The following is a 22,566-nucleotide window of genomic DNA, read 5'->3' on the forward strand; positions in this document are numbered from 1 at the left end:
TACTTATCCACCAGGGAGTCCTGCAAGGTCAAGTTACTTCTGCAGCTTCTGGAATCTAAGAGATCACTGCTGCCTCAGCCTCTGGTCCTGGTCCTGGTGGTCAGGACGACATGGCCACATTTTATATAAGAGAGGACACACATGCCCTTGGAACCAGCGGAACACCGCTCTAGCTGCTGCCCACGCTGCTACTGTGCTGTTGGTTGGAAACTCTCTTTCCCACTTGATCCTCAAGTTCTCCCAAATGGACTCAGCAAATGAGCCAGCTTCCGAGGGGTTACTTCGCTTCAATACGGTGCAAGCATCTTAGGACTGTCACCAGACAGTACACATTGGGAAACTGCACCAGCAGAGTCCCCATTGAATCAGGTGACTGGCAGTGTGAGTGTAAACAGTAGCTGATGAGAATGAAATCCTGTTCCAAGAGAGCATTCTTTTGATATTTATTCATTTATTTGAGAGGGAGAAAGAGGCAGAGAGAGGGAAAGAGAGAGAATGGGTGTGCCAGGGCCTCCAGCCACTGCAAATGAACTCCAGATGCATGCATATACCCTTGTGTATCTGGCTTACGTGGGTCATAAAGAATCGAACCGGGATCCTTTGGCTTTGCAGGCAAACACCTTAACCGCTAAGCTATCTCTCCAGCCCCAAGAGAGCATTCCTTAGTTAGAGGGAGGTCAGAACACCAGCACAGATCTAGACAGGTACAAAGATTAAAATTCTGGTAAATTCCCTACTCAGAAACATGGGACTTTCCTATTATGTGGACATTGTCTAGCTTGAGAAAAGAGAGGTTGTGCAGATGCCCGGGCTGGAAAATTCTGCACCTGCTCCTCATACTCAGCGCACAAGGCACCACCCTCTTCAGCCAATGCCAGGTTGTCAGCCTCTGGGCCAATGCCCTAGCTGCGGTCCTGCCCTGCCCAGCCTGTCCTCCACAGTAGCACCACAGTAACTTTGCGCTTGCTGAGAGAATCGTCTCAGAGCCTGACAGGCCTACTTTCCACTCTAGGTGCATTACTTAATCTCTCTATGCTTGTTTCTCATCTACAAAAGACAACTGCTAACAAGGCTGTCACGGGGATTAGGAAAATTAATCCACGTGAAGTGCTAACAGCTGGGGCGGGTGCATCTGCCCCTCATTCACAGGCAGGAATGGCTTCTGGAGCTCTGGACATGCCTGTCCACTCTCTCCCTATGGTCGTGTTGTTCTCTGTATCCAAGAGGGCTTGATCTCTGGACCCTGAGCACAACACCTTCACCGCACACAAAGAAGTGCTGTAAATGAGGGTATCGGTTCTGATCCACATAGAGATAACGTGTAACCACAAACACACATTCCAGTGTTGATCAGATCACAGATGAAAAACACTAATCAAGGATGCCTGCTTTACAGCAGGAGCCTTTAACATTCAAAGCCTGGATGGGAGCATTTGTGAACCCAGATGCGGGGGAAGAGGTACACTTTTCTTCTCAGTAACATTACTAAAATGTAGTGTAGCCAGTTATTAATATAGCAACTAATTACAGTATTAGGGGTGTCTATGACTTCAGCACCAATAAAAAATCCAGCTATTTTCTTACCACATTCCAATTATCACAAATATCTGGAAGCACTACATACATTACTATGTTACACCTCCCTAGGACTTTCTGATAACTTTCAGTATCTCTTTCGACTCCTTTATAATACTATGTGTTTTAAAGATTTTTAAAAATATTTTTATTTATTTATTTATTTGACAGAGAGAGAGAGAGAGAGAGAGAGAGAGAGAGAGCGCGCACACCCCAGGGCCTCCAGCCACTGTAAATGAACTCCAGACACATGCGCCTCCTTGTGCATCTGTCTAATGTGAGTCCTGGGGAATCGAACCAGGATCCTTTGCAGGCAAACACCTTAACTGCTAAGCCATCCCTCCAGGCCTGTGTTTTAAATTTTTGAAAAATTAATTCTTAGGGCTGGAGAGTGGCTTAGCGGTTAAGGTGTTTCCCTATGAAGCCTAAGGACCCTGGTTCAATTGCCCAGGACCCACATAAACTAGATGCACATGGTAGTGCATGCGTCTCAAGTTTGTTTGCAGTGGCTAGAGGCCCTGGTGCATGCATTCTCTCTCTCACTCTGTCTCTGCCTGTAATAAATAAACAGAAAATAATTTTTAAAAATACTTAAAGAGGGCTGGAGAGATGGCTTAGCAGTAAGGCATATGCCTGTGAAGCCTAAGGACCCAGGTTCAATTCTCCAGGATCCATGTAAGCCAGATGCACAAGGGGCGCTTGCATCTGGAATTCATTTGCAGTGGCTATAAGCTATGGCATGCCCATTCTCCCTCTGTCTCTCTTTTCTCTCTCTCTCTCTCTCTCTCTCTCTCTCTCTTTGCAAATAAATAAAATAAAAATAAATTATAAAAAATACTTAAATAAAAATTATTCTTAAAAGGAGTCCACAGGCTTAATCTGACTGCCAGGAAAAAAAAAAAAACAGAAAGAAAAGCTGCTTTGGAAACAGTTTTGCATGCCTTCAGCTATCTTTTGTTCTGATCAGCACTAAACAGGCTGATAATCAACAAAAGGAATGTTAGAAATATTTCTCCATTGGCAAAACATAAAATGGCAAAAGTAGACTGACTAGAAACATAACATGGATTCAGCCACCTCCGTGCTCAGGAGGCCAAAGCAGAAGAGCAGCAGACCTCCCGCGGGTTTCTGGTGATACCCGAATTCAGACGCAGCTTCATGACTTGTGCTTCGTGCTTGTCTGAGACCTGTGTCCTCACTGGGCTTACGGCAACAGATTAATGACGTGTGTGTATGTGTGTGTGTGTGTGTGTGTGTGTGTGTGTGTGTGTAATTTATACAGCTAATCAATATATGGTTAGTATGGTTAACCTGTGGCTGTCTGCTAGTAAACGGACAGCAGAATTCACCCGTTGCATTGTTACATGCCTAAGGGTGATGTGGTTGTGAGGCGAAGACCCAAGGTAAGCATAGGAGGTTACTACACTGTCTCCTCACAAATGATACTAAGGGCTTAGGTCAGTCCACAAGGCCCTGAAGGATGGAAAAAACTCCATGAAGGCTGGGACCACGCCACCTTTGATCACCACTGTATTCTTCAGATCAACACTTCTCACACACACTAAATGGTGGTTGAGTACATTGATAAATACAATATATATATGAGTTTCCCTAACTCTAGAATGTAAATTCCCTTTTTAAAAAAAAAAAAAAAAAAGCAAGCTGTATTTCTCTCTCTCTTATCGGGCACCTGGCCACAGTCATAAACAGATGGGGTACTGTCAAGAAGCTGGGGCAGCAGGAGAAGAGCATGAAGGCAACCTGGGGTACAGAAGAGTTCCAGGCCAGTATGAGCTTCATAATGAGAGCCCCTCAAAAAACAAAAGTCAGGGCTGAAGAGATGGCTTAGTGGTTAAGGCACTTGCTTACGAAGCCTAAGGACCCAGTTGGATTCCCTAGTACCCATATAAACCAGATGCACAAGGTGGCACATGCATCTGGAGTTCATTTGCAGTGGCTGGAGGCCCTGGTGTGCCCATTCTCTCCCCTCCCCTTTTCCATCCCCCTTCTCTCAAATAAATAAATACATATAAAATTTTTAAGTCATAACATTCATAAATGCTGCTTGATATCAATAGGGAGATCCAAACTCGAAAATCTTTATTCACCTTTTGCATTTCCAAGAACTTTACTGCTGTCTCAGTATTACTGACACCTTAGTGTGCCCATCTGGCAGAATCCTTTTACTATGGTAATAATAGTTCTTTGCTCAGAATGAGAGCAATATTATGCAAATTGATGCTCTTTGGGAAAAACCCACAGTTCTTGAAACAAACATCTTGTCACTGCCGTCTGGAAGGTTAAGAAACTACACTTAGATAGGTGTGGTACCTATAATCCCAGGCTGCAGTAGGAGGATCACCATGAGTTCAAGGCCAGTTTAGGCTACAGAGTTAGTTCCAGGTCAGCCTAGACTAGAGTAAGACCTTGCCTTGGAAGGAAGGGAGGGAGGCCCACACCTAGCTCTACTGCTTAACCAATTTATTATCATCAATTAAAAGGTGGGCATAGGGGGCTGGAGAGATGGCTCAGCAGTTTAGGCACTTGCCTGCAAAGCCTAATGACCCGGTTCAATACCCCAGCACCCACATAAAGTCAAAGAAACAAAGTGGCACATGCATCTGGAGTTTGTTTGCAGTGGCTAGAGGATATGGTACATGTGTGTTCACTCTTTCTCTCTTTTTTACTCTATGCTTGCAAATAAATAAAAATAAGGCGGACAGGGCTGGAGAGATGGCTCAACCATTAATGTGCTTGCCTGCAAAGCCAAAGGACCCAGGTTTGATTGCCTAGGGCCCATGTAAGCCAGATGCACAAGGTGGTGCATGTCTCTGGAGTTTGTCTGCAGTGGCTAGATGCCTTGGCATGCCCATTCTCTCCCCCCACTCTAAGAAATAAATAAATGAAAAATATTTTTTAAAATATAAGGTAGGCATAGGGGCTAGAGAGATGGTTCAGTGGTTAAGGCACTTGCCTGGAAAGCCTAACAATCTGGGTTCAGTTTCCCAGTACCCATGTAAAGCCAGATGCACAAAGTGGCACATGCATCTGGAGTTTGTTTTTAGCAGCTGGAGGCCCAGTGTACCCATTTTCATTCTCTCCCCCCTTCTCTCTCTCTCTGTCTCTCCTTACAAATAAATACCATAGATATGCATGCACACACACACACACACACACGCACACACACACACACACACACGCGCGCGCGCACGCATGCGCACACACACACAAATATAGTATTACAGGATTATATTAAATATATTCCACTTCAAAAAAGTGGGCATATTTTTATGAGAAACTTGTGGTCTTGCTATATGTTTAACCTAGTTAATAAATATATATTCTGTACCCAACATGTAGCATTGTGTCTAAAAAGACTATTACATAAAACATGACATAATGGGCTGGAGAGATGGCTTAGCAGTTAAGGTGCTTGCCTGTGAAGCCTAAGGACCCAGGTTCAATTCTCCAGGTCCCATGTAAGCCAGATACAAAAGGTGGCACATGCATCTGGAGTTTGTTTGCAGTGGCTAGAGCCCCAGCATACCCATTCTCTACTTCTCTCTCTCTCATTCTCCTCCTCTCTGTCTCAATAAATAAATAAAAACACTATATAATCATGACATATTATGGGGCTGTCTAATGTCTATGTCTAAAATGATATCAGATGGCTCAGCAGTTAAAGGCACTTGTCTGCAAAGCCTGCTGTGACCCAGGTTCAATTCCCCAACCATCCACATAAGCCAGATGCAAAAAGTGGTGTGAGTATCTGGTGTTCATTTGCAGCACCAAGAGGCCCTGGAGCACACACGCGCGCGCGCGCACACACACACACACATGATTTTCAATGACATATTCTGACAAATGAAATTCATCACAAAGTTGCTCTGACCACAACAGCAGCCACCATCTACCAGCCAGGCTTACGTCAAGAGCTCGCCCACACACAAATGACCAGCTAAGGTCCATATCCTGGCAGTACCATCCCCTCCACCTTCCAGAAATGGCAACTGAAGCTTGGGGAGGTGATTTACATGGACTTACACAGCTGGCAAAGGAGGTCCAAAACTCATGCCCCAGTGTAAGTTCCACTGTTCCCCAAACTATGCCTACCCTTTCTTATCCCCACAGCCAAGAGGACAGCTAACTCCACCAGCAGCACCACGATCCGTGTCTCATGCTTGCGAGGCTGATGAATCAGAAAAGTGGGCCACTCTAAGAAGAACAGGGCTATCCCCTTCCTGCTATTTAACTTTAGTCTTTCCCTCCAGTCCCAAGATGGGAGGCAAAGGGTAAACAAACAGTCAAGCCAAACAGGTCAGACCGACCCACAGCCAGTAAATACAGCATGAACAGACTTCACGGGTGACGCCAAGGGCAAGAAGGCTGCCTCTCATGAGTCCTGGAGAAGCTAAGCTCAGGTTCACCAGAGCAAGCATCTGGGGGGGGGGGGGGCTGGGGCATGAGAAGTTCATGACAATGTCCCAGTGAGGTTGGTGAGAGTCCAGGCTGAGCCGCCAATAGCCAGGAATGAAAAGTGATCAAGGGCGGCAGACGGAGGTGAGCCCAGGAGATCTGCAGTGGCGCACAGAGGTGTCTGATATAGGTGACAACGGTGAAGTCAGTCTGGGAACAAGCAGAGCCTCTGGAAGTGGCAAGGTCCAAAGTCCTACTCAGGACTGCATTAGGACTTCATCGTGAACTGACTGTGGCCCACAGCCCTGCTCTGAAGCATCTGCCCTGGTGAAATGGATGAGGGCTGGTGTAAGGCTCCTCCAACACATCTAGCGCACAGAGGACGTTTCCTGGACTACTTAGAGAACTTCATTTAGAGGACTAGGGGTGTAGTGAGTGGTAGAATACTTGCTTAGTATTTCCTAGGCCCTGGGTTCAAGACCCATCACTGAAAAAATAAATAAGTAAAATTTACTATTTTGAGGTATGTGTGTGTGTACATGCATATACATATATAGTGTACGTGCATGCATATGTGTACAGCTGAATGTGCATGCCTGTGGAGGTGACAGGAGGAGGTTGTGTATCTTTCTCTATTGCCTTCCACCTTATTTTTTCCCTGAGACAGTTTCTCACTGAACCTGGAGTCACCATTGTTTCGGCTAGACCGGCTGACCAGTGAGCATTAGCAATCCTTTCTCCACGTCACTCAGCGTTGGAATTACACATGTGTGTGGCCATACCTAGCATTTTGTATGTACTGGGGGTTACACTCAGGTCCTCATGCCTGTGTAGCAAGTGTTCTTACCCGCTAAGCTATCTCTCGAGCCACCCTCACCCCCTGTTTTGAAGACAAGGTCTGCAGCTCAGCTGGCCTCAAAATCACTATACAGCTGAAGCTGGCACCATGTCAGCATTCAAAAAGTCTCAGATTTTGGAGTGTTTCAAATTTCAGATTTTCCGATTAGAAATACTAGACTTGTATTACCTAACTACTGTTAACTACACATAATTACAGTACTGTGATTATGCGTACTACTAATGTAACATTAAAGTATTTGTGAGTAAATGATTGTCCTTCAAAACATAGGAACAGCCAGGCATAGTGGCACATGCTTTTAATCCCAGCACTCGGGAGACAGAGGTAGGAAGATTGCCATTGAGTTTAAGGCCACCCTGAGACTACACAGTGAATTTCAGGTCAGCCTGGGCTAGAGTAAAACCCTACCTCGAAAAAAAAAAAAGTACCATCTGGTCTACACACTCAGTGGACACAGTGTTTTCGTTGAGGGAGGAGGATCATCTACAGCCTCTGAGCACAGAACACCACTCAGACTCTCCCCCACATCCTCAGGGTGGGCAGGCTCCCTTGGGAGCGGTCTCTCATGACTTTAAAACAGAGCATGCACGATTCTTGAGAAGAGCGCATTATCATCTGGGCAGAGTATTAGCCTCTCTCAAGTAATTTCACAGCACACAGAACAAGCAGATCTATTGTATAGACCATAATTATATTTTGCAGAACTTTCTTCAATTAAAATCTTTATTTAAATGAGCATTCATATAGCAGCAGAGAGATTTAAAAAGTCATTATCTAATATGACCTAATGATGCCTCCGCTAACAGGAAATTAGTTAGAAAATGACTTCATAGATTTCAAAGAAATGACCAGCACAAGGCCCTCCCCCTCGGCGACACTAACAAGGGCAAGAGAACTAAGCAGGGGGTCACCCTCCTTGAACCCCGCACTTGTCGTACAAGCTCGGATCTGCACGTCCCGCCAGGAGCAGGGTGGAAAGGGGGCTGGGTGTGCTTTGCTCACATTAGATATTCATTAATTACCTAATGAGCTTGACTAAACAGTAACAAGTCAGAAGGAACAAAGAGATTTCTAATGACCTTACTAAGTGGTTGTTGAGATCCAGATCTGAGACATGCTTCTGGCTTCTCGTTAGAAATGGCAGCTGTGACCTCAACACTGGCTGGTGAGCTTTAGGTTCAATATGAACTCACGGGAAGCGGGGGCAGCACCCCATTTTCACTATGAAGCAAGAGTAACCTCTGGCCTTCTACGACTACTTCCATCCCTGTGGCAGTCTTCCCCACAGGACACAAGAAAAATCAGCGTCCGGGTGAAGTAACATCTTTGGGGGTTTTGTTTGGTTTGCTTTTTTTTCTTTTTTTTTTTTTGGTTTTTGGAGGTAGGGTCTCACTCTAGCTCAGGCTGACGTGGAATTCACTATGTAGTCTCAGGGTGGCCTCGAACTCGTGGTGATCCTCCTACCTCAGCCTCCTGAGTGCTGGGATTAAAGGCATGAGCCACCACGCCTGGCTTGCTTTTGTTTTTTTTTAAGACATGGTCTCATACATCCCAGGCTATCATCGAACTTTTGATCTTCCTGCCTCCACCTCCCAAACACCGGGGTTACAGGTGTGCACTGAAGGACCCAGAAACTACACCGACACCATGACAGGCTTCAATAGGGCGTTGATGGTCTCATATAGCCCAGGCTGGCCTCGAACTCTTGATATTCCTGCCTCCACCTCCCAAACACTGGGGCTTCACATGTGCACCACCACATCCAGCTCAAAATTGTGAAATTCAAATCTCCAAATGTTTTCATCTTCAGAAAACTCTTTTTTAAAAAACATTTTTATCTTTTAAGTTTTATTTATTTGAGTGAGAGAGAGAGAGAGAGAACACCAGGGCCTCCAGCCATTGCATCTGCCTTACATGGGTCCTGGGGAATTGAACCAGAGTGCTTTGGCAAATGCCTTGACTGCTAAGCCCTCCCGCCAGCCCTCAGAAAACTCTTAAAGTGCAGCTCACTGCTCCTGCTCCAGTCTCTTCAGTTAAGAGGTGCACTGAAACAATTTCTACTGCCTCGCTGGGTGGAGGTTGAAATTACCCAACCAAGAGCAGCTGGTGGGAAAAACAGGTTTATTTCAGCTTACAGGCTCAAGGGGAAGCTCAACAATGACATGAGCAGAGGGTGGACATCACCCATATAAGGTGGACAACAGGAAGAAGAGAGTATGCCAAACACTGGCATGGGGAAACTGGCTATAACACCCAGCTCAGCTTTTGAAAACCCTTACTTAAAAAAAAAAAAAAAAAATCCCTGCTTAATAGAAAAGTAACTGAACTCAAGTTTATCAGAAGGGGGAACCCAGCAGGTAGCCAAGGGCTGAAGCTGGCCAGACTTGTAGACTTGTTTTGTTTGGACAGCACAATGTTTTGTTTTGCTTTTTCATTGTAATTTGAATGCCTCAGGCAGGACATGCACTCCTCAATTAGCCAGAGGTACCACCATTATCCTTATGGTAAATGACAGTTCTTAAAAAGCATGCCAAAGAAACATAACTCACATACCTGGTGGGAATGTGAAAACTTAGGCAGTTCAGCAATTCCTGAAATGTTAAGAAGAGTTTCCATCTGACCGAGCGATTCTGTGACTAGATATCTACCTAAGAGCAGTGAAAACACATGTCCACACAAAGACGTCTACACAGTCAGCACTATGCATAAAGCCAGGAAGGTGGAAACAACCCACTGTTCATAAACAAACTGCTGGACACATAAGCAAAATGGAATATAGCAAAATGACATCCCACCATTTAAAATATGAAGCGGGGACTGGAGAGATGGGTTAGCAATTAACATGCTTGCCTGTGAAGCCTAAGGACCCAGGTTCGATTCCCCAGTACCCACCTAAGCCAGATGCATAAAGCAGCACATAAGTCTGGAGTTCGTTTGCAGTGGATGGAGGCCCTGGGGCACCCATTTTCTTCCCCTACCTTCCCTCTCTCTCCTGCCCCCTCCCTCTCTTTCTCTCTCCCTCTTTCTCTTTCTTAATAACTTTTTAAAAATGTAAAAATGGGGCTGGAGAGATGGCTTAGCGGTTAAGTGCTTGCCTGTGAAGCCTAAGGACCCCGGTTCGAGGCTCGGTTCCCCAGGTCCCACGTTAGCCAGATGCACAAGGGGGCGCATGCGTCTGGAGTTCGTTTGCAGAGGCTGGAAGCTCTGGCGCGCCCATTCTCTCTCTCTCCCTCTATCTGTCTTTCTCTCTGTGTCTGTCGCTCTCAAATAAATAAATAAAAATTTTTTAAAAAAATGTAAAAATGAAAACAAAATATAAAGCACTCTCAGCTACAATCCCAGCACTAGGGAGGTGGAAGCAGAAGAGCAAGAGTTCAGGACCATCTATATGGCAAGTTCAAGGCCAGCTTAGCTACTTGAATCCCCACCTCAAAATTACAATCAAATGAATACTCATACAAGCTACAACAGAGATAAACCTCAAAAGCATTGGGCTAAGTAAAAACTGATCATGGACCATGTAGTATGTAACTTTGTTTTCAGGTATTGCCCAGAAAAAGGGAATCTCCAATCTGCAGTGACAAAGTAAAAAGGGGATAGAAATGACAAAATAGTTAATAAGCTGTGGAATTGTTCACTTTAATGGGGGGAACTGGAGCTGGGCATCAGTAGGATGGGGCATAAAGCTCACTGTAAATTCAAGGGCAGCCTGGGATATACAAAAGTGACCACGCTTTGAAATAAAAATATAGAGGGATGGAGAGATAGCTTAGCAGTTAAGGCGATCCCATGTAAGCCAGACACACAAGTCGACGCAAGTGTACAAGGTCACACGTGCACACAAGGTGGTGCACGCATCTGGAGTTTGATTATAGTGGCTAGAGACCCTGGTGCACCAATTCATTCTCTCTCTCTCTCTCTCTCACTTACTTTCACTCTCTTGCATAAAAAAAAAAAAAAAGGACAGTCTTTTGGGCTTGCCTCAAAATATAAATTTAAAATATAGGGATAAACTGTATGTTATACCTAAGGCCTATCTCAACAAGGTGTTTTTAAAGTCAACAAACCAGGAGCACCAGCATTCATCTTCTCCACTTTCTGACACAGTGACCAGCTGCCTCACACCTGCCGCCATGCCTTCTTCACCATAACGGAATGCACCCTCAAATCCAGCTCATAGCTAGAAGACTGCCTTGAGGCTTAGAAAAGACTTTGGCATTTTGGATTTTGAACAATGTTCAAATTATAAGAGTCTGAGGATGCTATGGACAGACTAAATGTATTTTACATTATTAATGAACATGACTCTTTAAGGCCAAGGCTAACATACTATGGGCTAAAGTGATTTACCTGGGAGTCAAGTTAACCTGGAGTGGACTTGTGATGGCTAATTTTGACTATCAACTTTGACTGTGATGACTAATTTTGATTAAGAAGTACCTAGGGCATTAGTAAGGCACATCTTTGGGTATGTCTATGAGGACATTTACAGACAGTATTACTGATGAGGAAAGACCCACCCTGAAAGTAGGTGCCACCAGCCCGAGTCCTGGGCTAAAAGGGGAAAAAAGGAGAAAGCAAGCTGAGCATCAGCATTTCTGTCTAGGTTTCCTGTGTGGATACCGATGCGGTGTCACCTTCTCTGTTCCTACCACAACATCCTCCCAGCCTTGATGGAGAGGATGCCCTCAAACTGAGCCAAAATAAATCCTTCCTCCCTTCAATTGCTTCTTGTCAGGCATTTGGTGACAGCAATGAGAAAAGTAACTAATACAACATCTAGATGAGACCAGGCGTGGTGGTGCACGCCTTTAATCCCAGCATGGGGAGGCAGACGTAGGAAGACTGCTGTGAGTTCAAGATCAGCCTGAGACTACATGGTGAATTCCAAGTCAGCCTGGGCTAGAGCGAGACCCTGCCTTAAAAATAAACAAACAAAAACAAATAAATAAATAAACAAACAAGGACTGGAGAAATAGCTTAGCAGTTAAAGGCTTGCCTGTGAAGCCTAAGGACCCCGGTTCAAGGCTCGATTCCCCAGGACCCACATTAGCCAGATGCTAATCCCTCCCCCCCCCGTCACTCTCAAATAATAAAATTTTTAAAACTTAAAATTATTTTTATTTATTTACTTGACAGAGAAAGAGGAAGAAAGAGAGAATGGGCATGCCAGGGCCTCCAGCCACTGCAAATGAACTCCAGACAAATGGTCCTCCTTGTACATCTGGCTAACACGGGTCCTGGGGATCCAAACCTGGGTCCTTTGGCTTTGCAGGCAAATGCCTTAACCACTAAGCCATCCCTCCAGCCCTATATTTTCACTTTTAAAACATAATTTGAATTATAAAGTATACATATAGAATTAGTGAGGCTGCTTTAATCCCAGCACTCAGGAAGCTAAAGTAGGAGGACCACTATGAGTTTGAGACCAGCCTGGGGCTTCAGAATAAGTTCCAGGTCAGCCTGGGCTAGTGAGACCCTACCTTGAAGAAGAAAAGAAAATTAGTGAATCTGGGCAAGGTAGTACATGCCTATATTCCCAGCACTTGGGAGGCGGAGGCAGAGGCAGGAGTTCAAGGTCATCGTCAGCTACAGAATGAGTTCTAGGCCAGTCAAAGCTTCATTAGACCCTGTTTTGAAAGAAAACTATACTAAAATTTGTCAGAGCTTTCACAGAACCATACTACCATAAAAGCAAGGAGACTGACTTGCAAACAAAAAATATTAAACTGAGTGTTTTGACTTGTGGTTTATTTTTTGTTGTTTTGTGGTTCTTGTGATAGGTCTTCCTAGTAGAGCTCCAGCTAGCTTGGAATTCATGGCAATCCTCCTGCCTCTCAAGTGCTGGGATTACAGGTGTGAGCTACCACACACAGCTCTGACTTGTGATTTAAAATGATGTAAAGACTGCAAATCCCCAGTTTTCTAGTTATGAGCATCTTTCATGGAGCCATAATTCATTTTATGGGTTACTCTGTTATTAAGATATTTCATCTCATTAATAAAAGTTTAAGGTTTTTTTTTTTTTCTTGTAGTACTGGGGATATCAAAAGTTAAGCTTTTATGGTCAGACAGATGGCTCAGCAATTGTTTGCAAAGGCTGCCGATCCAGGTTCAATTCCCCGGACCACATAAAATACACACAGAGTGGCACATGCATCTGGAGTTCATTTGCAATGGCAAGAGGTCCTGGCCTGCCCATACACTGACACATTCTCATTGTCTCCCTCTCTCTCCCCACCTCTCATAAATAAATAATATTTTTTAAAGTTAAGCTTTTTATAAATCATTTCTTTACTTTTTAACTTATTGTTTGTTTTTTTTTTAAATTTTTTTTTGTTCATTTTTTTATTTATTTATCTGAGAGTGACAGACACAGAGAGAAAGACAGGTAGAGGGAGAGAGAGAGAATGGGCGCGCCAGGGCTTCCAGCCTCTGCAAACGAACTCCAGACACGTGCGCCCCCTTGTGCATCTGACTAACGTGGGACCTGGGGAACCGAGCCTCGAACCGGGGTCCTTAGGCTTCACAGGCAAGCGCTTAACCGCTAAGCCATCTCTCCAGCCCTATTGTTTGTTTTTTAACATTTTATTTTTGTTTATTTATTTCACAGAAAGAGGGAGAATAAGAGGAAGAGAGAATGGGGGCACCAGGTCTCCAGCCACTGCAAACAAACTCCAGATGCGTGCGACCCCTTGTGCATCTGGCTAACGTGAGTCCTGGGGAATCGAACCTGGGTTCTTTGGCTTTGCAGACAAATGCCTTAACTGCTAAGCCATCCTTTCGGCCCTTATTTTATTTATTTGAAAGAGAGAGAGAGAGAAAGAGGCAGATAGAGAGAACAGGCACACCAGAGCCTTCAACCACTACAAATGAACTCCAGACACATGCATAACTTTGTACATCTGGCTTACATGGGTCCTGGGGTATTGAACCTGGGTCCTTTGACTTCACAGGCAAACACCTCAACCACTAAGCCATCCCACCAGCCCTAAAAGGTTACACTTTTAATTTGTGATTTCCTTCCTAGTATTGCTTAAATTTATGAAGTCAACATATAGCACTAAACAGCTACATTCCAAAATTTCTGTTTTCTTTTCACTTTGACATGAATTACATTAAAAAGAAAGAAGCCAACTGCAGTGGTGTACTCCTGTGACCCCAGCACTGGGGAGTTAGAGGCAGAAGGATCACTGCAAGTTCAAGACCTGCTTGGTGAGTTCTAGCCTAGCCAGGACTCCAATAGTGAGACCCTTGTCTCAAGAGGAGAAAAGGAGGACGAGAAGAAAGGGAGGGTTCCTCTCATGAAAGAGCTGTTTGTTAAGTAGTACCAGTTATGAGGGTATGTCCAGGTCATCAAAATTCATCAAGCTACATACTTCTCTGTATATATATGAAATACGGGGGTGGGGAGGGAGGGAATTACCATGGGATATATTTTATAATCATGGAAAATGTTAATAAAAATTTAAAATATATATATATAAAATACTTCAATAAGGGCTGGAGAGATGGTTTACCAGTTAAGGTACTTGCCTGCGGAGCCTAAGGACCTACCATTAGAATCTCTAGGTCCCACATGAGCCAGACACACAGTGATGCAAGCACGCAATGTCACACGTGCACACAAGGGGAAGCACACGTCTGGTGGCCAATCACAGTAGCTGGAGGCCCTGGCGCACCAATTCTGTCTCTCTCTCCCCCTCTCACATTAAAAAATAGTAATAATAAAAATGGTGAGTCTGTTGGGTTTGCTTCAAAGAAAAAATTCAATGAAAACTGTCTATTCAGCTGGGTGTGGTGGTGCACACCTTTACCCCCCAGCACGCAGGAGGCAGAGGTAGGAGGACTGCTGTCAGTTCAAGGCCAGCCTGAGAGTATAGAGTGAATTCCAGGTCAGCCTGGGCTAGAGTGAGACCCTACCTTGAAAAAAAAATTGTTATTTAAAAATTTATGTTGCAGCCGGGAGTGGTTGCACACGCCTTTAATCCCAGCACTCAAGAGGCAGAGGTAGAAGGATTGCCATGAGTTCAAGGCCACTCTGAAACAACATAGTGAATTCCAGGTCAGCCTAAACTAGAGTGAGACCCTACCTCAGAAAAACAATACCTGCCTATAATCGTAATTATGGAGGCTAAAGCGAGAGGATCACACTAGTTGAAGGCTACCCTGGGCTACATAATATGACTTATGAGCACATATGCTAGTTTACACAGTGAAACAAAAAGAGCTTTACCTAACAAAAAAACATTACATACAAGCCAATAATCCTCCTTGGAAACTGTCCTTTTTTAAACTGTCATTTTTTAAGTTTTTTTTTAATATAAAAGAAAGTATTCTAGGGGATGGAGTGACGGCTCAGCAGTTAAGGCACTTGCCTGCAAAGCCTAACAACGTGGGTTCGATTTCCTAGTACCCATGAAAAGCCAAATGCACAAAGTAGTACATGCATCTGGAGTTCGTTTGCAGCAGCTGGAGGACCTGATGTGCCCATTTTCTTTCTCTCTCTCTCTCTGCTTGCAAAAAAAATAATTTTGTAATTAAAAAACAAAAGGCTGGAAAGTGGTTAAGGTACTTACCTACAAAGCCTAAGGACCCAGGTTTGATTCCCCAGTACCCACATAAGCCAGATACACAAGGTGGTGCACATGTCTGGAGTCAATTTAAAGTGGTTAAAAGCCCTGGCATGCCCATTCTCTTTCTCTCTTTCTCTCTCTCTGCTTCTTTCTCTCTCTCAAATAAAATACATAAAATATGTTTTTAAGTAAAAAAAGAAAGTATACTAGTAATACCTGACTTTCATTCTTAGCATATGGGGAATGGAGAACCACCAAGACAAGTCTATGGAACCAAAAAGTGCTATATCCTTCACAAAGCCCCATGACTTGAAGATCTGGGGCCAGAAGTCACGTTCAGGTCCTGTGTGCTCCCTCTTTGCTCAGTACCTCCTCTGGCGACTAGGCACACACACATGGCGGATTGTTCCCAAACGTGGCCACAGTACCTACCCCCTATACCAAGTGCTCCTGTCACGACCTAACACTTGATCTTCCACCACTGACAGGTCAGCTTCCTCTCCCTGAACTGTGTGCAGCTTTGCACCAGCTTCCAGCAGAAAGAGTGACAGCAGTGACCTGCGTGACCCCCAAGCTGGGACACGAAAGGCAGAAGTGCTTCCTGCTGACATGGTCTCTCCTGAGACACTTGCCCTGGAACCTGTCACCAGATTACAAGGGAGTCTTCCACACATAGCCACCAGAGTCACCTCCAGCCAAAAGGTAACATCAACTTATCAGGTCTGGTGACATTCCAAACCTGCCTTCTAGTCTTCCAGACAGACCCCAGAAGGCTCAGAGCAGGACAAGCCATCCCACTATGCCCTGACTGGACCCCTGGCCCACAGGAACCACAAGACCAGCATAAATAATACTGTCAGTATGGTTTCGGGCTCATTTGTTCAAAACACTTTATAAACATGGAGCATAGGGAGGTCATAACAAGCCAGAATTGACTCCAGGTCAGTCACAGGACACTACATTCAGATCTGGTCAAAGTTGCCCACTTTTCCAAATAAAGTAAAAGCATCCACAGTCAAAAGTCCTGTGTACCGGGCATGGTGGCGCATGCCTTTAATCCCAGCACTGGGGAGGCATAGGTAGGAGGATCGCCGTGAGTTCAAGGCCAGCCTGAAACTACATAGTGAATTCCAGGTTAGCCTGAGCTAGAGTGAAACCCTAACTCAAAAACAACCAAAAATAAAAATAAAAATAAAGTCCTGAGAGTGGGGCTAGAGAGACTGGCTCAGCAGTTAAGGCGCTTGCCTGCAAAGCCTAAGGACCCAGGTTCTATTCCCCAGTGCCCATGTTAGCCAGATACACAAGGTAGCACATGCATCTGGAGTTCATTTGCAGTGGCTGGAGGCCGAGGTGCAACCACTTTCTTTCTTTCTTTCTTCTTTCTTTCCCTCTCTCTCTCTCTTTCCTATCAATTACATAATAAATAAAGTATTTTTTAAAGTGTTGTTCAAATAGTTAACTCCACTTTGACAGAGTTGGAGACTCCCTCAAAGACCCAAAGTCAAATGCAGAACTAGAGCAGGCAAGGTACCACAGCTCAAGTAGGAGCTGCGGTCTACAGCCACCACATGTACAGGAAGCAAATCTTGGGAGTCTTCTTTCAGGAGGCAGCAATAAAATGCCCCTGGCATGATGTCAAGTGGCACATGAACACCACTTCCACTAAAGAATCAGTCACACCTCCCCTTCTACCTTCTTCCTACTGACCTCTTACCTAGTCCTGCATCCAGCACCACCTGCTTGAAGAAGCCTTCCTCAATTACCTCAGTACCCAGCACTCTTCTCTGAGCTGCAACTGTTTATGGGCTGGAGAGATGGCTTAGCAGTTAAGGCATTTGCCTGCAAAGCCAAAGGACCTATGTTTGATTCCCCAGGACCCATGTAAGCCAGATGCACAAGGTGGCGCATGCATCTGAAGTTCATTTGCAGTGGCTGGAGGCCCTGGTGCACCCATTCTCTCTGTCTCTCTATCAGCCTCTTTCTCTCTCTCAAATAAAGAAATGTTGAAAAAGAAAATATATAAGATAATTACTATCTGTAACACTCATTCTGACCCTTACTCAATGCTCACCTCTTCAGCTGGGTAGACACTCCTGAAAGACAGTGGAATGTCTCCACAGTAAATACTCTGGGTTTATTCAAACTGAGATCAGTAGCCATTATTTCACTGAACACAGCATTGTTTTTAACTTACCGGGCATCTCCTTTGGAAAGATTCGTATTTACAGGATTAAGAATAACTTTGTTTGCATCAACATCCACCACACATTTGGTATGCAAATCAATTTCTGCAGATAAAAAAAAAAAAAGCAAAGCAATTATTTTAAAGAAATAATTTTGGGAAAAGCATCTGACAAAAATCAAAGTGTTTCATGATAAAACCCTTAACAAACAGAACAGAAAAAGAGCTTTTTCAACCATTAAAGAGTGTCTACAAAAATCTACAGCTAACACCACGCTTAATGGTGAAGAGCCAAACAGCTTAACCCCTAGCATCAGGAATAACACAAGGGTGTTTACTGGTATCCGACATCACACTTGACATTCTAGTTGGGGCAGTTAGGCAAGAAAAATAAGTACAGACATCCAGACTAGAAAGCAAGAAGTAAAACTATCTCTATTTGGAAATGATATCATCTGTGTACAGAAAATCCTAGTAGACCTACTAAAATGAGTAATCAAAACAAAATTTTGCAAGGTTGTAAGATGATATATGGATGTGAACAAAATACAAAACCGGTTATGCTATGTGTCAAAAAATGAAAATCTAGACATGAAGAAAATAATTTTGTGTAGTATATCAAATATTCAAAATTATCAAAACAGCCAGGCATGACGAGGAAAAGATCATGACATTAAAATAAAAGAGAGACTGATTGAGATGGGGAGGGGATATGATGGAGAATGGAGTTTCAAAGGGGAAAGTAGGGGGAGGGAGGCATTACCATGGGATATTTTTTATAATCATGGAAGTTGTTAATAAAAAATTGGAAAAAAGGGCTGGAGAGATGGCTTAGCGTTTAAGCGTTTGCCTGTGAAGCCTAAGGACCCCGGTTCGAGGCTCAATTCCCCAGGACCCACATTAGCTAAATGCACAAGGGGGTGCACTCATCTGAAATTCGTCTTTAGTGGCTGGAAGCCCTGGTGTGCCCATTCTCTCCCCCCCCCCTGCATCTTTCTCTGCCTGTCACTCTCAAATAAATAAATAAAAATAAACTAAAAAATTTTTTTTTTAATTTGGAATAAAAATAGCCAGGCATGGTAACACATGCCTCTAATCCCAACACTTAGAAGGCTGAGGTAAAAGGATCACTGTAAATTTGAGGCTAGCCTGGACTACAGAGTGAGTTCCAGGTCAACCTGGGCTAGAATGAGACCCTGTTTCATAAAACATAAAGAGTTGGAACAAAGAGAGTCACAGGAGAGGGGTTTTGAGAAATGGAAAAGGGAGGATGGGCAAAGAGAATTATGATAGTGGTATTCTGTCTATATTTATGGAAGTTGTCAATAAAAAGTTTGTAAAAATAAAATTACATATATATATGTATGTATATATGTATGTGTGTGTGTGTTGAATAACTTGCAAAGAAATATAAGACTTATATACTGAAAAGTCTATAACATTACGGAAAGAAATTAAAGACTTGATGGAAAGGCATTTCATGTTATTTGCTGAAAGGCTATCAAGGCATTTATTCCTCAAACATATAAAATTCAAGGCAGGGGCTGGGACTAGAGCTCAGTGGTGGAGTACATGTTTAGCATACAAAAGGCTCCAGATTAAATCCCTAGATTCCCAGCAACACAAAGACTCAAGACAAACCCCGTAAAAATCACAAGTGGCTTAAAAAAAAAACAATCAGGCAGGGCACAGTGGTGCATGCCTTTAATCCCAGCACTTGGGAGGCCAAGGTAAGAGGATCACTGTGAGTTCAAGGCCACCCTGTGACTACAGAGTGAATTCCAGGTCATCCTGGGATACAGCAAGACCCTACCTCAAAAAGAAAAGCCAGGCATGGTGGTGCATGCCTTTAATCCCAGCACTTGGAGGCAGAGGTAGGAGGATCACTGAGAGTTCGAGGCCACCCTGAGACTACATAGTTAATTCCAGGTCAGCCTGGACAAGAGTGAGAAACTTCCTCAAAAAAACCAAAAAAAAAAAAAAAAAAAAAAAAAAAAGAGAGAGAGAGAAAGGAAGGGAGGAGGGTACTAAATAGGTTGATATTGTATATATGTAAGTACAATGATTGAGATGGGGAGGTAATATGATGGAGAATGGAATTTCAAAGGGGAAAATTGGGGGCGGGATTACCATGGGATATTTTTTTATAATCATGGAAAATGCTAATAAAAATTTAAAAAACAAAAAGAAAGAAAGAAAGAAAAGGAAAGGAAAGGAAAGGAAAGAAACCAGCAAGCAGGGCTGGGGGCATATTTTGGTGGCAGATCAATGGACTAGGATATGTGAGGCTGAGTTCTGAATAAATATACAAACATGCAATGACATCAAAATAAAAGAGAGATTGATTGAGGGGGGGAGGGGATATGATGGAGAATGAAGTTTCAAAGGGGAAAGAGAGGAGAGGACATTACCATGGGATATTGTTTACAATCATGGACGTTCTTAATAAAAAAAAAAATAATTTTTTTTTAAAAAAAAGAGAGACTAGAAGAAGAGAGTGAAGACGGGAAAGACCAGAGAGAGGGAAAAAGGAATGTGTTGGGAGGAGATTATGATCATGGTATATTGTCTATATGAATGGTGGTTGTCAATTAAAAATGTTTTAAAAACTACAAACATGCGAAAGACCCAGAATAGCCAAAACACTCTTCAAAATAAACAAATAGGGCTGGAGAGATGGCTTAGCAGTTAAGGTGTTTGCCTACAAAGCCTAAGGACCCCAGTTCGATTCTCCAGGACCCACATAAGCCAGATGCACAAGGGGCACATGCATCTGGAGTTTGTTTACAGTGGCTGGAGGTCCTGGGGCGCCCATTCTCATTCTCTCTCTCTCTCTCTCTCTCTCTCTCTCTCTCACACACACACACACACACACACATACTCTGCCTCTTTCTCTCTCAAATAAATAAATAAATAAAATGTATTTTTAAAAAACAAATAAACCTCCTATTTCAAACAGTACTACAAGCAAGCACCTTTAAGCACTGAGCCATCTATCTCCCCAGCCCAAAACGTACTACAAAGCTACAGTAACCATGACAGAGAGGCACTACTACAGTAGAAGATACATAGATCGCCAGGATGGATATGTAAATCAGTGAGCTAGAACTCAAAGTCCAGAAACACCCTGCCACATTTATGGTCAGTCAACTACCTGTGACGAGGCTGTCAATGGCAATAGGACAGTCTTCTCAACAAATGGTGTTGGGACAGATAGATATCCACATGCAAAAGAATGAAGGTGGGGGCTGGAGAGATGGCTTAGCGGTTAAGCACTTGCCTGTAAAGCCTAAGGACCTCGGTTCAAGGCTCGATTCCCCAGCACCCACGTTAGCCAGATGCACAAGGGGGCACACGCATCTGGAGTTCGTTTGCAGTGGCTGGAAGACCCTGGTGCGTCCATTCTCTCTCCCTCTCTCTCTCCCTCCCCCCACCCCCGGCACTCTCAAGTAAGAAGAAGAAAGAAAGAAAGAAAAAAAGAAAGAATGAAGGTGGAACTCCACCTCACACTATAGTCAGAAATTAATGGGAGGTGGCACACTCCAAAATCTCAACATGCAGCAGTAGAAACAAGAGTCTGAAGCCAATCTAGGCTACACAGTGAGATCCTCTCTCCTCTCTCTCTCTCTCTCAAATAAATAAATAAAATATTTAAAAAAAAAATTTAGGAGATGGGGTTGGTGGCACATGCCTTTAATCCCAGTACTTGGGAGGCAGAGGTAGGAGGATCGCCATGAATTTGAGGCCACTCTGAGAATACGTAGGGAATTTCAGGTCAGCCTGGGCTAAAGTGAAATCCTACCTCAAAAACAAAAAATAATTTGGGGGCTGGAGAGATGGCTTTGCGGTTAAGGCCTGTGAAGCCTAAGAACTCAGGTTCGCATCTCTAGGTCCCACTGAGCAAGACCCACAGTGACACAAGCATGCAATGTCTCACACGCGCCACAAGGGAGAGCACACACTGCAGTTTGTTTGCAGCGGCTGAAAGCCCTGGTGCGCCCATTCTCTCTCTTTCTTTCTAAAATAAAATAAAAAGCATTTAAGAGCCAGGCATGGTGGAATAAACCTTTAATCCCAACATTTAGAAGCCAGAGGTAAGAGGATCACCATGAGTTCAAGGACACCCTGAGACTACACAGTGAATTCCAGGTCAGCCTGGGCTAGAGTGAGACCCTACCTTGGAGGAAAAAAAAAATACACACACACATACACAAAAGGGGGAGAAGAGACAATACACAAAACTAAAAAATGCTTTCAAATTATATATCTATATCTATATATACACACACACATATTATTATATATCTAGCTAGATAGAAAAAATCTTACACGTCAATAATAAAGACATATAGTGCACACTTTTTTTTTTGTTTGTTTTTGTTTTTCGAGGTAGGGTCTCACTCTAGCCCAGGCTGACCTGGAATTCACTATGTAGTCTCAGGGTGTAGTGCACACTTTTAATGCCAGCACTCAGGAGGCAGAAGTAGGAGGATCACTGTGAGTTTGAGGCCAACCTGGAATTACAGTGAATTCCAGGTCAGCCTGGACTAGAGTGAAACCCTACCTCAAAAACAATACAAAAAAGTATAAAGATGAGTAACAGGGTCAAGAAGTCTAGCAGACAGCTCTCAAAAAAGAAAGAAATGTCCAGTGAGCACTGGAAAGATGCTCCGTATCTTAGATACTGGATGTGCAAACTCCAACCGCAACAAGATGCCGCTCACCCCCACGGGGTAACTGCAACCACAAAGACAATCCCCAAGGTTGGCAGAGACCTGGGAAGCAGAATAGCAGCACACTGCAGGTGGGAAAGGAAGGTGGTGAGGGCAGTCACTTCAGAGAACAGGTTGGCAGTTACTACATGACCCAGCAATCCACTCCCAGATGCTTCCCAGGAGAAATGACCACCCCACATCCACACAACGGAAACTGCTACACAAATGCTCACAGCAGCATTT

The 22,566-nt window shown here is 43.9% G+C and overlaps 1 protein-coding gene across 2 annotated transcripts in view; it reads right to left on the reverse strand.

Annotated features, from left to right (window-relative positions):
• Positions 1–22,566, reverse strand: part of Kif13b (kinesin family member 13B) — a 190,449-nt gene that overhangs the window by 151,040 nt on the left and 16,843 nt on the right. For both annotated transcript variants that reach the window (XM_045131922.1, XM_045131921.1), the window contains exon 2: positions 17,621–17,714. In XM_045131922.1, coding sequence (XP_044987857.1) covers positions 17,621–17,714 — 94 coding nt within the window. The remainder of the gene's footprint in view (positions 1–17,620; positions 17,715–22,566) is intronic.

Source organism: Jaculus jaculus, chromosome 12 (genome assembly GCF_020740685.1).
Source record: "Jaculus jaculus isolate mJacJac1 chromosome 12, mJacJac1.mat.Y.cur, whole genome shotgun sequence".
Classification (NCBI taxonomy): domain Eukaryota; kingdom Metazoa; phylum Chordata; class Mammalia; order Rodentia; family Dipodidae; genus Jaculus; species Jaculus jaculus.